Source organism: Chlamydotis macqueenii, chromosome 1, assembly GCF_036417535.1.
Source record: "Chlamydotis macqueenii isolate bChlMac1 chromosome 1, bChlMac1.mat, whole genome shotgun sequence".
Classification (NCBI taxonomy): Eukaryota; Metazoa; Chordata; class Aves; order Otidiformes; family Otididae; genus Chlamydotis; species Chlamydotis macqueenii.
The window spans coordinates 170,131,258-170,151,021 of NC_141556.1; the positions used below are offsets into that span (position 1 = coordinate 170,131,258).

The window sequence follows — 19,764 nt, forward strand, 5'->3', positions numbered from 1 at the left end:
TTAGAAGGGATCATCGTATGAAGATATTTCTAGTACTATCAGGTGAAAAACCCCAAAGTTCCACTCCCTCACCATCCTGCTCCCACCAAGTCTGTGTGCGGCCAATTCCTCTAATGTTGCTAGAAAGGAACATTACATTAACAGATATAAACAAAGAAACATTCAGTCTGCTTTTGATTATGAATTAGACCACTCAGATGAGATGGAGAAATTCCAGGATCTGGTCTTTTCAGCCAGGCACGTCTCTATATTTTCTTTTTGGCAGTCACTCCTTGAGGATCTGGAGGGCGGGTAGATAGTGAGTGTGCAGGCAATGCAGCTATCCCACGGTCCACGAGCCATAAGGATCCACCCTGCACAGGTCAGGGAACGTGGCAAAACCATTAATGGGGACATCTCTTTTAGAAGAGTCTGTTCCACTGTGTTACACCACTTGGTTAAAACATAGGTACTTTGGGGGAGAAATTGAACTTGGCCCTCCCACTTTCCAGGCCAGTGATCTGTTCGAAGAGGAGAACACCATCTCCATGATTTTAAAAGGCAGTAGTTGTCAGGAGAATTTTGAGGGGATCTGATCTTAGCAATGTATGACAAACATGTTTTGAGAATATCTGCAGATTCTTCTCCCTGAAATGCAAGGAATGTTTCCAAGTCTCAGTTTTACTGATGCGGGCGATTAGAGCTGGATTGCTCAGACCAGGCAAAGTGCAAAACGGGACAGTAAGCCTTTGAAGTCAAGGAAGGAAATATCTCATGATTTAAGACCTCAGTTATTCTGCATCCGTTAAGCAGCTAAACAGAGCTATTTCGGTCAACAATTTCAGACTTCGTCATGTCAAAACTACCTAAGTATTAAGTGTCTTTATCGCTTGGCATAATGGAATGAAGGGTGTCTCTGCTGTTATGCTGCAGTGAAGACAAACGAGGTGTATTGGTGCAGGAGAATTGGGAAAAGGAGGCTACATTTCTCCCTCGTAGTTTGATACCGACTTGACTGAAAGCTAAAACCATCTCCTGGTGTAACAGAGTAGCTACGGTGAGCAATATGCAAGTATGATCAGAAAGCAAAACCAGCCGGGAAAGTGGATACTTTTCATTATAAAAAACAGGATTACGTAAATATCAAGGAAGGCAAGAGAGGTAGCAGAGTTCTGACCTATATACATTCTGATTAAATAAACTGAACATGTGAAAATATCCGAACATGACATGCATCTCCATAAAGAAGAGGATGAGAGGACAATATTACAGATGTTTGCCACCTTGCGTTAAGCACTGCTAGGGAGAGGATGCTCAGACTGAGCATCCTGTGAGAACCTGCACAGGATACCATAGAATACCTCACGGAATACACTAATACAGCAAAACAGTTCTTGTGGCATTCCTTATCCCTGTAAATATCAGTAGCTTTGAAGCCATCTACGTATTTAAATGCATCAATATGTATTACATGCATTATTTCACTCCTTTCCTCTTATGGCTTGATTCTCCCCCCTGTAGAGCCATACCCCGGCTTTGTAAAATAAAGTATCCATTACACACTGAGAAAATGGGCCTGATGAATCACAAACCCCCACATAATTTAGTGCATCATCTCTCAATACAGCTTTTCAGTCTAATTTAATGCATTATTGAAGATAACGCGTTCATTAAAACAGCTGCCAGCAAACTGTTCATGTGGATTGTTTCGTGGAAGCACTAGTCAAAGAGAAATAAAACATCATATGCTAATGATATGCAAAAAAGGACAAAAAACAATTAAGTTTTGATACATCGGTATTGAGATGTTAATATGATTTTTTTTTAATGAGTACTGCCATCCAGGCTTTTATGTGGTAAATACCAAGCATCACAAAACTGGTGTTTCTTTTCAGCAAACTTACAACATATAATAAAAAATAACAAAAAACCACATGGCAAAATTACCAGGGCTGTTCAGCAAGGATGAATTAATAAGCACAGAATTATTATTTGTTGTTTCTTATTGCTGCTTCTCTGTGAGGGAACATTTAAGTAGCAGATATTTGGATCCAGAGTGTTCCTGGTCTCTAATGGAGTGAACTAAATTCTTGCATCTCCTAAAACACTGGGAAGTCCTGGATTATAGTGTGCTGTCTGAGATGAATATCTAACATCTTCCACGGTAACTGAGCCTTAGCAAGAACTGTTGGTCTCTGAACAGGACCAAATTTGTGACCTCAAGGTTAAAACTTTGCCACTAATTTTCTCCACCTGTTGTGCAAGTATCATTGTTTCCTGGTGCCGCACAGGGTAACACTGAGTGTAGTTTAACTAGAATATGTCATCAATAGCAATAGACACACACTAGAAAAAGTATTTATAATAACAGATTTATTAAAGGTACTGTGACTAATTCATAAGAAATTTTCATAAAAGTAACAAAACAAACTATCTATGGTTTCATGGCTCCTTTGCTTATCAGTCTGATCATCCTTTAAGCCAGGCAGGACAGATTACATCATTATTCAGCTACAGGCCCAATGGTTTTAATTACACAGACAGCCATGTGTCCCGTCTGCACTACTGAACGTGCAGACGAGGAGAGAAAGCTTGGCCGGGACAGCCATTCAACAGTCTAGTATTAATCTATGGCTTTGACACTTTTCACCCTTTTTTAAGCTCTTGCTCAGGTCCAGCAGCCTCTGAGCACCCTACCTCTGTCATGATGATATCCAAGAAGCCCTTTTCAGATGAGAGGTAAGGGAGAAAAATCAGTTCTGAATAACCATGATCTAAAACATCTAATGGGAGAGACAAACAATGCCTTTGTTTGTCCAGTAAAACACTGAACTATTTGTTGTCTTAGGCAAATAAGGCAGGTAACTATTGAGTGTTGTGGAAAAGTGTTATAACAAAGCCTGGACTTTTCTTTCAGCCTTATACTTTAATACGCATACACTGTCCAAAAGGAAAAAAAATGCTTTCACTGTAGTCTCAAAGGAAGGACTTTGTCTGGCCTCATGTAGATGTCTAGAAATCTGAACTATTCCCTCCAAGCTCCTTTGTACACCATGGAAAGTAAGACGTACATTCAAAGCATGGTCAAATGGATCTTTGCAATCTGATCAATTGAATCACTTCCTAAAAGTATCTACTTTTCTATATGACTATAAAGACAGAATAGATAAGTAACTTAAAAGTAAATGTCTACACTGTAGATGTTTAAATTTAGGTGAGATGAACCCATCCAAGGTGTTTAGATAGTCAGCTTAATAAAGTAGGAAAGGTAAATACAACAATGTCATGCAAAGTGTGTATTTCATGATTTCACGGCAACTATTAACTTTTAAAAAAAACCTGCTAATACAATAGTTACCAGAATTACAAACATGGAGTGGGATACTTCTAATTTAAATCCTCTGACAATTTTTGTTTAGAATCCCTCTGCAGTAATAGAGATGTATTTTCCAAAGATTATTTCTTCCATCCTAGAGTTATCATTTAAGTTACTTGGGAAGAATGTTCTTCTGGACATTGATGTCTCTCCTCAAAGGTACAGAGTGAACCCCCTTCACTCTATATGAAAACAGTAGTTTAAACTGAATAACTGACTTTAAAATGAGATTAATCTCATTAATGGTATATAAAGGTAGTAGATCTTCATATCTGAGGAGATATGGTTTCAGTAAAGAGAATACAGCCCCTTCAAAACATATGTGTAGGTATGTCCTGCTGTTCAGAAAATTTCAATAAATTATCGTTAGTTTTGCATACAGGTTGGCAGTTCTGATGAATGTACTGAACAATATCACCTTTTGCTTCCTGGAATGTGTGTATGAAAAGGCATCTAAATTCTCATGGAATAAATTCCTTTGGGAACCATGCAGTAGGACTGCATTCAGAGAATTTGATCCTAGCAATAAAAAGTAATCATTTTCCATAGCGGTTTGAATTAACAGGCCAATACACTTAACTAAACACTGGTGGAGCTTCTTTATCATGCTTTCTGTATGTCAAAATTAGTAGATCCATTTTTCTGCAAGAGAGAAAAGATTGATCAGAAATGCTGAGCAAATCAGCATTTTCTAAATGTCACACAACAAAACTTTAGATCAATTAATTTTTTTAGAAAATCTACTGAAGTTTGACTGTCCCAACTTGTCATTTGCTGAAATAGGATATGTCAATTTATAATACTTAATATACAGATCTTTGGTATGTCTTTCTAGAGTTTTATAATTGTCACAATGCCTTACTAAGTTTATAATCTGATTAATTGTAAAATTCAGTCTTCTCATCAAATTTTACAATGGCATAATAGCACAAAGTATTTTAACAAAACAAATTGATTAATATCATTTTAGTTAACATGATCTTATCTTAGAAGAGTTACATAAGTGAACACCAGCTTATCAGAACATTTCATCTAAGTTTCCATTTGTCTCTCACAGTATAATATTTTCATTATGTTTTAATAGATTTTGTGTCTTCTCTTTATTGGTCAGAATGACTACATTAAGTGAAAATACCTCTAAACTCTGGTTTATTAATTTCGATAGAACAAACCGATTCTCAGATGGCCTTATAATTTATTCTTGTGAATTTTTAGCAGAGCCTCTTGTGATAGGACAAGGGATAGTGGTTTTAAAATACAAGGAGGTAGATTTTAGACCAGATATAAGGAAGAATTTTTTTTACAATGAGGGTGGTGGAACACTGGAACAGGTTGCCCAGAGAAGTGCTGGATGCCCCATCCCTGGAAACATTCAAGGCCACGTTGGACGGGGCTCTGACCAACCTCATCTGGTTGGAGATGTCCCTGCTTCTTGCACGGGAGTTGGACTAGATGACCCTTAAATGTCCCTTCCAACCCAAGCTATTCTACGATTCTATGACTTTCAGGGCAAGATGCCATTGTGTCACTGTAGGTGTCTCCATTGATTACACAGGTGAGAGTCTACAGATTACAATGAGACCTTAAAAGATCTCCCTCACAGGTAAAGAGTAATTATTATGTCTGGGGTTGGATATGATCATAAACAACCCAGTCTTACTGAAAGAAATACTTTGAAAGGGTGTAAGTACACAGAAACAAGCAAAAGCAATAGCTGTGTTGTAATACATTGAAGTTATTTGAATGAAGTTCTCTGCATTGTTTTTCTTGTTTTCAGTATAATACATCTTGCCTCTTACCTTTAACTTTGGAATAGCAAGGCTCACAATGCACAGTTTGTCTATAAATCCAAATGCTGTCTCCTGCTTTCAGATCTTCCAGTGGTCTTTTGCATACTTCACACTTCAACACACAAGTAGAAGTAACAAGAAAAATTAAAACAAAACCCTTCTCTAATATTCATTCCTAGCATGTTGTCTTTTAGGGAGTAAGCAACCGCAGACCAGAATAGGGGTTATGAGTACCACAATATCATCAAATCTGAACTCTGAAAGAGTAGTTTTCATGAACATTAAATTAGACATCTGGATATCTCACCTTCATACATCTAAAAATTGTATATTTAAGTCTCTACTAATTCCCTAAGTTCGCTTTATACTCACCAACTCCTTCCCTCCCCCAGACATTTCCAAAAGGTAATTTCTCTGTTTTAGCTTAGAAATTTATTCTAAAATAAGATTAATCCCTCTTCTGAGATCCTTTTGTTTCTTCATTGACTAAAGGAATCATGATCAGAGTTAATCATCCAACTCAGAGTAGATCTAAAAGAATCTAAACCTGCTTATTTAAAAATGTTTTATGATACTTTGTCTTAACCATTAAGTATGTCTCCCATTATTGCAGAATCTAGACATTGGTTTCACAAATTTCTCGGAAAACTAACTTTTGAGATAGAGAAACATTGCCCATGTTTCACATATGAAAATACACAGATACACACAGAGACTGACATCCCAAGATCACAAGGAAAGCCTACAGTGGATTAAGGAGCAAAGTAATTCTATCTATAAACCAGAATCTTGACACCCAGATCATCCATTTTTTTTTGCAATCTAATGAATTGAATGGCAAATTCTGCTTTCTTTGGATATTTTATTCTCTTTTAAGTGAAAATCAGCATTACTTCTACAGTGCAATTCAGTAACCAAATTGCCCGCCATCCCAGAAGGGCTGTAAGCCTTTCCATAATTTTCATGATGGCTGTCTATTCAGATCAATTTGGACTGAAAGTCTTTATTAAAATTAAAAATTAACAGTCTTACCTAGAACATCCCTTTGCAGCTAAATGAAAAAAAAAGAAATGGTGTGATGGCAACACCATAGACTGAGAGGCACTGTGAACTATTAGATCCAGGATCCAGAAAATATACAATTGCCTTATGTTACACATGCTCATTAGAGCTAGCGTGACATTGAAACTGAGCACTCAGTGTTGATTAGTATAACATGTTAGAGTGCTAGAGAACTTTTTTTTTCCAGTTTTACAGAAATATATTTTTTCTGTATCTTTTCTACATAAGCTGTTAGTATTAAGGTGCCATCAAAACAATCTACTCTCTTCATTCATTTTATGTTTCCTTATATAAATCAGCAAAAGGATGGGCATATTTTCAAAGCTTTGATGCCCAAGATTAGCTAGCATTTTTATACAGAGAAAAAAAAAACCCAACAGTTTGGATTATTTTCTTGCTGCACTTTTGGTTTATACCTTTACAAGGAAACAAAGACCTTATACTGCTGTCAGCTACATGCAAATCTCTAATGGATACAGGGTATTTGTAAGGAGCTAAATGAATATTAATGATGAGAAATTGCACTACTTAGCTAAATACATAACTACAAGCATGAATCACAGACTTACATTAGTTCTTTAATTTTTTGCCAGTGCTTTCATAAATGTGTATTTATACAAAACTTAAGCTGAATTTTGCTGGCCAGACAGGTCCTCACTTGGGAACAGGTAGCAAAAACAATATAATTTAAAAAATAAGCTTAAATATTTAAAAGACATTTCAGACAATACCAACTCCTAACCACATAAAAAGCCCATTCCTCTTTATGGGGGTTGATCCATCTAAAAACAATGTAAGCAAAACAGAGTTTGTATTTACTTGCAATAATAGATTTGAGGAAGTATTAAAGAGTAATTTCTATGGAAGAAATTGCATTTTTAGTGCTCACAGAGCTCAAGAAGTCCATATGAGACAAAAAGCATCTATAACTTCATACATGTTAAGTACAACCTTACTGCTGTATTCCGTTTTGGGTTACTTTTCATGCACTAACTAGGAAAAAGAACCGCTCTCAGAAGCAGAAGGAAAAGCTATGCAAGACTGGGTAGAAAAACGAGCTATGTTAATGTGGTGATTTTGCCGAGTATTGTCTGTTAGAACAACAAACTCTGTGTGGAGATGCAAGCAGAATTAAGACAAATGAAGCAGAAAGAAAACAGGACTACAGGGCTGAGCACTAGTAGGCATACACTGAGAAAAGTTTAAAAGCGAATTTTGGGGTGAGGCTTAAACTTTGCAAGACAAGCAAAAAAAAAATTATTCTGTGCTCTTTCATTGTTATTGAAAACAGGAAATAAGACTTCTACATAATTAGTAATAAATAAAACTGAAGCAAAGACATATCAAATTTCAGCACCATTTTATCCTACAGCAGAAACTATCCACAGGACCCAAATTTTAACCAATTTTTTGACCCCAACGGGTAAAATGATTTCACCTCTATTCCTTATTTTTAATACCTCTTACTAATTCCTTTGAGTGTGGCTTCTCCACAAGCCATGATTTTAGTTGTCACTTAATCAAGATCATTTACTAAGCTTCATAAAAAAAAGAAGTAGAATAAAATTTTACAATATGAAGAAAGTGTAAATAGGATATAATTCACTGTATCAGTCTGGAAGTGTGTATAACTAAAGGTTTATAAATGTGTAAGGCATTCAGGATACGTTCCACTGCATCCTTTATCCTCCTTGTGTTTGCAAGACAACAGAGAGGAGGAGAGGCAGGGAAAGGGAGAGTAGGGGAAGAGGGAGAGAGAGACAGATGGAGAGAAAGAGGAAGGGATTGCATATGGGTGAGAGAGAGAGTAGTATTTCCTGCATTAATCTCATCCAGTGTGCAAGTTTTCCTCTTCTCCCAGGTGGAGAAGGCCTAAGGCCTAAATATTATCTTATTATATGTGTAATATAAGGCAGGTATTACATTCAAGTTGTATTTCTTTGTAGCAGGTGCAGTCTTCTTACCTTGAAGCAAGTGGAATGACAGCAAATTTGCAAGGCATCTAAGATCATTTTGGCATCTATGCCCAAGGGCTTCCTGCAGTATGTACATATATCTTTTCCAATTATACTCCTGTGTATATAATATAACATCAGCTGTCAGAAAAGGAGCTACCGCTGAAATCTCAAGGAGAAAATTGATAAGCATAGTGCACTACACAGGAAAGACATTGGTATACTGTACAAAGGCCATACATGGAAAAATGTCATGTGTATATTCCCTCCATTCTAGTTGGCAGGCGTCATATACATGCTCCTGTGATGGGCAAATTGCTGAGTATAATTGTCAAGTAGCAAAAATACCTTGATAGAAAGAATGGTTGTCTTTGGTGAACTGAATGACATTGAATAGTAATGAGACTGTATTAAGCTGCTGCATGTCTGGGAGCATGTATACTAAATGGGGATGCAATGCGGGGTAATGATTTTAAAGTTTTAATCACAAAAGTAAATTGGTAGTTGAATTTAAACTGCCACCATTTGATCAGTCTGATACAGAATTCTTCTCTATGTTGCGGAAGTGCCTGAAAACATTTTTAATTTTCTGCACTGCGGACAGAAATCCTACCTTCATGGCAGTTACAGTGAACACATGTCTAGAACAGTATACCTGGTATTCAGAACAATAATATTTTTTTAAATTTTCTTGGCTGTCTTTGCATTCTTATGTGACACAAATCTGTACTTTCTTTAGATACAACTATTAGTGTTAGTTTTGCACTACAAAATCAACTGTTGTTGCTTCTTTCCATTCAATGAAAGTACATTGTACTAATTTTTAATAATTCCCAGAGTTCCTTATACTTACTTTGCAAGGATACAAGTTTTTCTGATTCAATATTTCCAAGCAATAGGAATGTCCAAATTGTCTGAACTGAAAGTAGTGGTCACATTAAATTTTTTTTTTTCCTCCATGAGGTAAGATATTACTGATCAAGCAAATATCCTTCCTATATTTGGGAATATCTTAACTGGTGTGAAAACATAAAGTTTTTAACATGTGAACCTGTTCCTCCACATCTGTACATAAAGTTGGTCATTACAGACACCATTCTCACAAAGGACGGAAATTTTGCAGAGTAAGCAGCTGCCTGAGGTAGAAACCTACAGAATCACAAAGCCAACTCTGGCACTTAAGGCTTTGGCTATTGTTTCTGTAGATGTTTTTAAATGTCCGCTGTGACAAGCCTAACGTAATATTATGCTGCTGAACGGTGGTAATGATTTGATGGCAAGATCCCACTGAAAGAGAGCTATGTATGAAAAGCTGCCTGACGAGCCTAATGATGACTTCCACTGCTCTCTTTTGTCTGGACACTTGAATGCTTATGCAAAATGTCTGTGTCCTTTGATACTCTACAATGTTATTAACGTGTACTTACCGATCAGAAGTAGAGTAAACAGTTTTGATAGTATTCCCAGTTCTGTTTCCTTCATAGGCACCATATGATGATTTGCTGTGAAGCAATGAGCGCATAGCAATTACTAAATGGTACTTTTTATTTTTAAAGGTTTCACTACACTAGTGATAATAGGCAAATTAAACTAATGTAAATGCTTGTAAAAAATTATCGTACTCAGTGATGAGTTCTTTTTCTATATTTTCATAACCATCAAGAAAAAAAAATCAAATAAATAAGCATAAATTAGAAAAACAGTGTCCTTAGACTGTGTTCTGTTGTTGAGTGATTCTTCAACATTTCAAAATTAAATCCACAAGCCCATTGAGAGAAATCTATGTTATGGTATTGGGTTTACCTGTGGTGATATCTCAGTCTAAATGATACATATCAGGAAATGGCAACACACTGCATTTTTTCCTTTTCTCCCCCCTTCTTTCATTTCTCAAAGAGCTGTCAAATAGCCAAACAAAATTACATCATGTCCCTAGAAGTACAGTAAGAGTCTTTATAATACAGGCTGTTCAATGTGTGATTTTTGTTCATTACAGTAATTGTTCCTTGTATCAGAGTAGAAAGGAATATACTGAATTTAACTATCAGGGAAGTTAAATCTTCCCTTTTTATCAGTTCTAGCTCTCATTCCTTGACTATCAGTCTTGTTTGCATTGAAGGGATGAGCATGTGTGCAACAGCTGAAGAAGTAACTTTGCCATACATGTTTTGAACATTTCTGAACTGATTTAATTATCCTATTCCTCCAGAAATTCATAACGAATATGGTAATTATTACATGTTTCATATCACTGTTGAATAATGTTTAGGAATGTTAGGAATAGTTTTTTATAATCATGCATTTGCAGAACATGTCTTTTCTTCAATGAAAGTATAACAGACTGATAACATGATTGTGTAAGGTGTTACACAGCCCAGATACACTTTTCTACATACCTGTCTTTTGTCATGTGTATGTCTTATTTGATTTCTGTGCAGCACCAGAAATGTATTAAAATTGCACAGTTACTGAGAAGCTTGAATGATAAAAGTTTTATTTGTGTTTCATAGAACATAAAAATATGCTTGTTATTTAATAGTAATGTAGCAAACCTGGCTTTGCTCACCACAAAGTATCTTTACATATGAACATCGGGTGCTCCATTTACATTTCAGGCAAGATGAAAGTAAGCTTACTAAGTAGAAAAGCTAACTAAAGCTATGTGATCACCTTTTGAAAGAGTTTTTCTGGCTGTTTTTTCCCCGACCAGCTAGACATGTACACAACACAGGGTGGAGTATATTGATGGTGCAAGTGCCTAAAGTTTCTTGCGGTAGTGAAAAGTGGCATAGGAGCATCACCTCTGTATTCCTATAAAGTATGGGCCTGTCTGTTCTTGTTTTTGTTGTTAAGCTTATTTTTCCCAAATCTTCCATTTAACTCATTGTATTTTGCTGTACAGTCTAGTGCTGAGTCAGGTTGTTGTTTGAAATTGTCTAGTTAAATCAGGGTTGAGGTTAGGGCAAAGTGAGTACTATGCATTGCACAGTCAACATAAGATCTGTGTTTAGATGGAGCATGCCTGAAAATAACACTGTTTATTTTATAGAAAGTTGTTTAGAGAAAAACACTTCCCCCAAGTGTCCTAGTGTAGAGAACAGTGTCCCTTGGATTTTAATAACTGGCTACACAAATATGTATAACCCACATCTTAAAAAAAAATTAATTGTACTGTGTAGAACAAAAAAAACTGAAGCTACAGCAAAAATATTTCCTAAGCATTCAGTCTTGCCAACCGAAAGAGTGAGGAAACTCAGAACCTTTTCAAATAGATGCATGGGCTGACAGCTTGACAAGACGCTAAGTTAAAACTGAGCCACAGTGCAGCCTGAGAACTGTCCCTTCTTTCAGCGCATATCACTCACTCCTTGACATGCTATGGTGTGACTTGTTTATACAGCAAACTCCCCAGCAGCAAATACTCTGTAGAACCTATTGCATAAAACCCGAAAGAATAACCTGCAAAGACCATTCATTTAGTAAGCTGTCATGAATTAAATCGGGATTACATCTTCAAGTAAGGCCTATATATTTTGTCAAATGTAAGGTAACACTGCATATTGAAGCACATTCTTTGACCTGTGATTCTTGTGTTATCGTTCTCTATTTTAATTTTCAAAGACAATCAGATTAATACACCTCAGAAGTTTCATGTCTGCAAAATGCTAATTAATTTTTGTGTTGAATGTTCATTTTGAGTCTTAAGAATATATGCTGTTTAGCTTTTCTTTTATTCTCAGCCAATTTATAGGCTTGGTCTTCAAGGCCAAGGAGAAGTTTCAGAATACACAAATTTCAACTGCGCTCCAACCTCCTACAGCAAATGTAAGAAAATGAGAAATCAAAGACTGTGCCCAGTCACACCGACACCAAGGCTCAGGTGTGCATAAGCTTAAGGACTGGGACATTGGCCATAGTTCCCATGAAGTACCAGACTGTGCCTGCTATTTTCCCTGTTCGTAAGGCTTGGTAGAAGATTTCTCCTCTCCCTTCCAAGTTATCAGGCTAGACTCTGGCAATTCATGACCACTATAAAGCAATGCTACAACATACATATAGGACTTTTAATAGGTTGTCGTGGTTTTGTTTAGTGAGGGGGGCCTAAGGTGGTAGCTTCTGTAGGAAACTGCTAGAAGTCGCTCCCCTTTGTTCAGGGGACTTGGCCAGGCCTAGGGCAGACCCACTGCTGGCCAAGGCCGAGCCAATTGGTATTGGTATTGGAATGTCCCGTGATAACGCCTCTGCGATAACGTATTTAAGAAGGGGAAAACAGAAGAAAAAAGGGAGAGGAGAGAAGATGTGAAGAAGCTGAGTGGAGTCAGAGGCACAGAGGGGGAGGCGCAGGCCTCATGGGCCTTGCAGGCCTCACCCTCTGGCCTCTTGCCAGGTGGCCAACTGGGCCCAATTCAGTCCAGCCTGGCTGCAAGAAGTGGAAAGGAGATGAGAAGTGAATAAGATGTAAAAAAAGATCCTGAGAGACATCTACCAGCCTGTTGTGAGGAACGGCTGCAGAAGCCAAGGTCAGTTCAGAAGGAGGGGGAGGAGTAATGCGGCTCCTGGCCAAGATTCCCCTGCAGCCTGTGGTGACGGCCATGGTGGAGCAGGTTGTCCCCCTGCAGCCCATGGAGGTCCACGGAAGAGCAGAGATCCACTTGGAGCCCGTGAAGGACCCCACACCGGGGGAGGTGGATGCCTGAAGGCGGCTGTGGCCCGTGGAGGGCCCGCTGGGACAGCTGTTCTAGAGGGACTGAACTCCGTGGAAGAGATGACCCACGCCGGAGCAGTTCCACAAAGGACTGTGGTGTATGGGTGGGACCCCACAACACAGCAGGGGAGGAATGTGAGGAGTTCTTCCCCCAGCCATGAAGCAGCGGCGTGAAACAACATGTGATGAACTGACCGCAACGCCCATTCCCTCTTCCCCCCTGTGCCGCTCAGGGAGGGGAAGGTAGTAGAGATAAGGTTAAGCTTGGGAAGAGGGAGGGGTGGAGGGAGGTTATCTTGTTCTCTGTCTCATTATCCTGCTGTTTGTAGTAATAAATGAATAGTTTTCCCCAAGTTGAGTCTGTTTTGCCCGTGATGGTAACTTTAAGGATTTCTCCCTGTCCTTATCTCAAACCTCAAGCTGTTTTTCCTTATATTTTCTCTCCCTGTTCTCTCGGAAGGTGGGGGGAGTGAGAGAGAGACTGCATAGTCTGGTCCCGATCGGGGCTGAACTACGACATAGGTCTTTAAATAGTCCTGTCTACATAATACTTAAATCCACATAGATGTGTGAGTTGGTACTGAAGAGGCCTTTTCCTAATCAAAAAAGCTCCTTCATTCAATAATTATATATTATGGGTTTTGTTGTCAGATTTCTTGAAAATACATTTTGACTGTGAAGAAAAATATATTGTTTCATTTATTTAAATGATTTCCTGTTACCAACAGACCTAGTATTTAGTTAGTTCTATTAGATATTCTTATATCACATTTTTAACTGAGATTTGCAATATGTGTGCTTGTAGAGACAGAATCCAGCTAGAGCAAGAGTATTGCAAGAGAAAAGGTTTTACAAATAGTTTGTACCTGGTCAAAAAGTCAGAAACCCATGTTACAATTTCAGTGATCGGCATGAGAGATGATACATGGGTTCAGATTCATCCCATATGGTTTCAGGAACTTAACAAAGCACTTGAGTGAAAAGTGTGATGTTTTTCTTACAGCCTTGGAAAAAAATGAGCTGCCTGAGAGCATGGTGCATCTAAGATGCGGGAAATACCTTTCCTCTATTGATTGTATAAGAAATTTGGCTTAACTGCTCTCCTAAATTTCACGCCTCATCTACATTTCTAGAGTGATGTAGGGCATGTCTTCCGCTCTCTACCCTGTGCACTGGAGCTATGCTTTGTGGGCTTCTGTTTGGGGGACCCTGGAAGCAGAATTTGGAAGCGAGCGAGCATGATTCCAGAGACCAGTGTGAGGTTTATAAACATCCCTGAAATTTCTTGCATAAAGATGGTTTCTCTCTCTTCGCCTCCCCCCCACCACTCCCCCCAAGAAACAGCACTTCAGACATTCTGTTTCTCAATTAATTGTCCACAGTACCTGGTCTTTCTTTCACTGTCTCTGAAGTAGTTTGTTTCTGGGAAATTATTTGGAGCCCTTGGAGGATTTTCATATGCTTGCTCAGTTATCCTTAAAGAAAAAAAAATCAAACACACTAAGAAAACAAGCACTTATTAGAAATAATTTTCAGCTACACAGCTTTCAGTTACAGTCATAAATGTAGAAGCTTCGGCTAGTAACAGTAGGTAAAAGAAATATATCTTTTTCTTGCCTGTTGATAAATTGTTGCTTGTGAAGTGTAACGGAATCACTGACTGCTGGTTTATGCTGGTAGATATATTCATATCAGAAACTTCCTCAAACTTTAAATGAACTCTGGTTTCCTCAAAGTGCCGACTGAGGTTTTCAGCTGTGCAGTAATGTCTCAGTGTTTGATAGCGTTCTGCATTTTCTTGGCAGTATTCTATATTCTAATATTCTTGATTTTACTGTATTTTCCTTCAAAATTTTCCTTTTATTGGATATACTACAGTTATGTTTTTATTAGAAATGACCAGCTAAACAGATATGTAGACTCGTATTTCAAAAAGCAGGATGATGATTCAAGCAAAAGAAACTTTGTTTCCTGCAGTTTTCCCTGCCACGAATGCAACATGCAACCAAACATAAAAATAAACCTTGTCAGACAAATTGTAGGATTTAAGGAATAAGTGCTAATAATGTTTTTGATGATTTTACAAAGCAGCTCAGACAAAGGCCGCTCTTGTTTGGTTCTGCCAAAGGTTTTAATCTGAAACAACCTGATGATTATAAACCTTAACTCTGGATGTTTGAGCTGCAGCTTGATTTATTTCAGTGAGCTTGCCAAGGTCTGAAGCTTTGCTAAACGAACCTTGCTCAATGCTGGATGCTGTTTTATATGCATGGCATGCTGCATGAAGCAGCACCCTCTATTGTGCTTGACTCCTCGTCTGGCAGCCCCCCTTTCAGAATTAAAAGAGAAACTCATTTACAGTAGATATTCAGTGTGTGCTTCTCTAGTCAGTGTCAAGTGGGACTGCTAGGATAAAAGCATTTTAGAATCATAGAATCATAGAATGGTTAGAGTTGGAAGGGACCTTCAAAGGTCATCTACTCCAACCCCCCTGCAAGGAGCAGGGACATCCCCAACTAGATCAGGTTGCTCAGAGCCTCATCCAGCCTGGCCTTGAACGTTTCCAGGGATGGGGCTTCCACCACCTCTCTGGGCAACCTGGTCCAGTGTTCTACAACTCGCATCGTAAAAAATTTTTTTCCTAATATCCAATCTAAATCTACCTCCCTCTAGTTTAAAACCATTACCCCTCGTCCTATCACAACAGGTCCTACTGAACAGCCTCTCCCCATCTTTCTTGTAGGCCCCCTTGAGGTACTGGAAGACTGCTATCAGGTCTCACCGGAGCCTCCTCTTCTCCAGGCTGAACAGCCCCAACTCTCTCAGCCTGTCCTCATAGGAGAGGTGCTCCAGCCCTCTTATCATCTCCATGGCTCTCCTCTGGACCTTCTCCATCTGGTCCATGTCCTTCTTGTGTTGGGGGCTCCAGAACTGGACACAGTACTCCAGGTGGGGTCTCACCAGGGCAGAGTAGAGGGGGAGAATCACCTCCCTCGACCTGCTGGCCACGCTTCTCTTGATGCAACCCAGGATGCGGTTGGCCTTCTGGGCCGCAAGAGCACATTGCCGGCTCATGTTGAGCTTCTCGTCCACCAGCACTCCCAAGTCCTTCTCCTCAGGGCTGCTCTCAATCCATTCCCCGCCCAGCCTGTATTTTTGCCTGGGATTGCCACGACCCAGGTGCAGGACCTTGCACTTGGCCTGGTTGAACTTCATGAGGTTGGCACGGGCCCACCTCTCCAGCCTGTCAAGGTCCCTCTGGATGGCATCCCTCCCTTCCAGCAGCTTGGTGTCATCGGCGAACTTGCTGAGGGTGCACTCTATCGTGGGATAGAGTCCATGTCGCCGACAAAGATGTTGAACAGAGCCGGGCCCAACACGGACCCCTGAGGGACACCACTTGTGACCGGTCTCACATGGACATTGAGCCGTTAACCACCACTCTCTGAGTTCAGCCATCCAGCCATGTTTAAAAAATAGCAAAACTGCTTATGTATACAGATAGCTAAGTTCTTTCTTTTCATTTAAAATACAGCTAAATGGAAGACCATCAGAATGGTACCTAAAAACATAATACTAACTTCACTTTAATTGACCAAAATGGATCTTAGTTTTTGCAAATGATGAAACCTAGTAGCAGTGAAACTTTTAAACTATGAATATATTTGCATCTGTTCTTTGAGATGCTAGCAGCTGAGTTCACAAAAAACCTAGATAAGCACAAAAATACTCATTAGGATCTTGCCACCAGGTATTTTAATTCACTACAAGAGGTTATAGGTTTGAGTCATTGCTTATTATCAAAGTACATGCAGCTATATTGTTATATTTGGTTGATCAGGCACATTTTAGAACTAATACAGATACCGTACTCAAGTTATGCAAATTCTGCTTGTTTGTATTAGGAATTCACATTTTAAATTTTAGAGAGAACCATGAGTTGAATCTCACCATTTTTTACTTCGGTCATCAGCAGAGTTTACTTCAATATGATCACCAAGGTCCTCATCTCTGCAAAAATAAGAAAGACCTAAGAATTAATCAAATTATTTGATTCAATCTAAACATATTAAATGGGTTGAATTATTTATGTTGAAGGAGAAAAAAAATTATATGCATTTCACAAGGAATATTCCTGATCACACTGAGTAGGTATCACAATTGTTTCATATCATAAGTGTTTACTTAGTTATGAAGTAAGAGTTATCAGTTCAGACTTCAATATTTTTCAGTTTCTCTCTAGTGTGACACTACAAAAGAATGACAAACTACTTAAAAATGCTAAGTTCATTGCCATATTGAAGGATGATTCAGGTTGGAATTCACGGGCCTTGGGAGGTCTCTAGTCCAACCTCCTCCTCAAAGCAGGGGCAGCTCTGAGGTCAGACCGGGTTGCTCTGGACATTTTCTAGTTGAGTCTTGACAAACCTCCAAGGACAAAGAAGGCACAACCTCTCCAGGCAACCTCTTCCACTGCTGGACAGTCCTCCTTGTATCCAGTCTGAATCTCTCTTGTTTCTATTTATGACTGCTGTGTTGCATTGTGTTGCTGTTCTACAGCTGAAGGGCCTGCTTACATCTTCTAAACTGTCTATGGCTCTGTCATTTCAACTTGATAACATAATTTCATTCAGGGCACTGGCACTCTGAGCTATGGAAATCGTTGCAAAAGTGTGTTATTTGCTTTGTCGTTATATCCGGCCCAGATTCTTCTTACAACTACTGTTATCTAGGGTTGTATACAATCTCTAGGACCATATGATCTCATTTATACTAGCAACTCATAATTCATTGGCTGTGAAAAAGTTAATTTCATATAATGAGTGTCATATATAAACATATGTTATCTATATAATGTAATTTTACATTAATATTTTAAATTAAATGGTCTGTTATTAGAAATATTTATGTTATCCATTGAAGAATTGTTTAAGTTTAAAAAAGGCCACACTGGTTCTTCTTGGAAAATGAATAATGATACTAAGGAAAAATAAGATTAACAAAATTTATTTATGATAGTTTTATTTTGTATTTAAAGGAAAATTTTTAGTTTGGTGGCATATTTCACATTAATTTAAAGACCTTTAATGGTCATGCACTGATTGTTTAGTGTTCTAATAAGATAAAGTCAAGTACTACTGTGTTTCTTCCACACTGAATTATTTATATTTACTAGCCTGTATTTAATGAGAAATTTAAAAAAAATAAAATTCTATGGTTTAAATAAAATAAAAATATTATTTTTGACTCCTCTAATGATTTTTAAAAAACAACCCTATTTCATACTAATATCCAACCAACCACAAACATTTTGTAAGTATATAAGAGAAAGATTATGACAGCCTTGCCTCTTATTTTTCTGACCAGCAGTATCTGTTTCAGTAAAATCCTCAAGGTGTGTTCCTCTGAAACAACAAACAAATACAACTGTTTAAATATTCCCCCTATCTGGGAAGAAGTAAAGTGTAGTAAAAGTAAGAAATATATTCATTTGCACATTTAAGAGGAAAAAAGTAAATTGTTAGTTATGTTTATGTTCAAAATCTGCGAACATTTATGTTATTGACCATAATAAGAAAATATGTTTATCATTTTCCACTAGCAAGGTAAAATTCTGTACAATTAAATACAAAATCATGTCTAGTGTATAGTCTAATGCTAAGGGTACATATGTGTATGTATGTATGCATGCATATATGTGAGATTGTCTGCTGTAAAATAAATGATCACATGTTGGCAACATTTATGTGCTGCCACAGTTTAGAACATCATTCTTGAAGTTATCTGTAGAATTTTGGTGTTAGATGTGACAAATATTACAGAGCTCTCACTTGCACAGTACCCTGGCAGTTCCTCCCTCTCCGCATGCTGAAGGGCTGGTTACAGACCGCAAGAAACTTGGCCTGAAACACACTGAACTGCTGTGCTGTTCAAAAATGTAAGTTCAAGCTGTTCTTTATCGATCACTGCCCTTGCCGACTGAAATGCGTTGTTGCACCCTGTTGGGGCAACACTTATCGTCCTTGAGTTCCACAATATTTTGTTTAATGCCCCTTCTCTATATTGAAGTATTTCTTTAATACTTTAGTTGAGGAAGCATGTAAGACATATATGGAAGCTCGCCATAGATATTACTTGTTCAGTTGATCGTGCATATGCCAGTTAATTAGTCTGTATTTTTGTATTCATCATTCTGTATAAAGAATGCTACTTATCAATGTATAAACATTTTACAGATTTGCAACATTACCTTTCCTGACATTCTTATAGTTACAAACTACTCACTGCCTTAGAAAAGCAGGGCCTGATAAGCTTTGAAGACTTACTCCTTGTCACTTGTGAAAGAACTTGGATTCACTTTGATGAGGTTATCGAGATCTTGGTTCCTTCAGAGATAAAACAAAAACCAGATCAAATCACAGCTAGTATAGCCAGCTATCCATTAGCCAAATGAAATACTCACTTAAAAAGAAATTATAATTGACACATTCTTTATGAAAGATAAAATTAAACTGATGAAAAGTTCAAAGCATATATGATTTTAGTAATTCAAAAATATTCATAGACATAGCCATATGCACCCCATATGCACATAAGCACACACTCTTCCTGGAATAAGAAGGCCAAATTATGTTTTGGAAACAAGTTACACCTAATACTTATGTCAAAAAAGGATAATTCTTACTGAACATGCATCATGGACAACTTCAAAGAGTGTCTGACCTTTAACATGCTATGATAGAACAAAAAACTTTACCAGATAATACAATCAGCTGAGTATTCCTGATATGTATATGAACAATTTCTTACCTAAAAAGTAATCATGGACTAAGTCTTTCTGGCTAAATCAGTCAAAAAGTCCAGTAGTCTATTAGGTAGGCTATCTAGACCTGCTTC

The 19,764-nt window shown here is 38.0% G+C and overlaps 1 protein-coding gene across 1 annotated transcript in view; it reads right to left on the reverse strand.

Moving 5' to 3' along the window:
• SCEL (sciellin) overlaps positions 1–19,764 on the reverse strand; it is a 45,750-nt gene continuing 25,986 nt past the window's right edge. The window contains exons 10-17 of the mRNA XM_086756560.1: positions 19,194–19,253; positions 18,216–18,272; positions 16,819–16,878; positions 14,253–14,342; positions 9,590–9,664; positions 8,172–8,280; positions 5,155–5,257; positions 1–119 (exon numbers count right to left, since the gene is read on the reverse strand). Coding sequence (XP_086612686.1) covers positions 1–119; positions 5,155–5,257; positions 8,172–8,280; positions 9,590–9,664; positions 14,253–14,342; positions 16,819–16,878; positions 18,216–18,272; positions 19,194–19,253 — 673 coding nt within the window. The remainder of the gene's footprint in view (positions 120–5,154; positions 5,258–8,171; positions 8,281–9,589; positions 9,665–14,252; positions 14,343–16,818; positions 16,879–18,215; positions 18,273–19,193; positions 19,254–19,764) is intronic.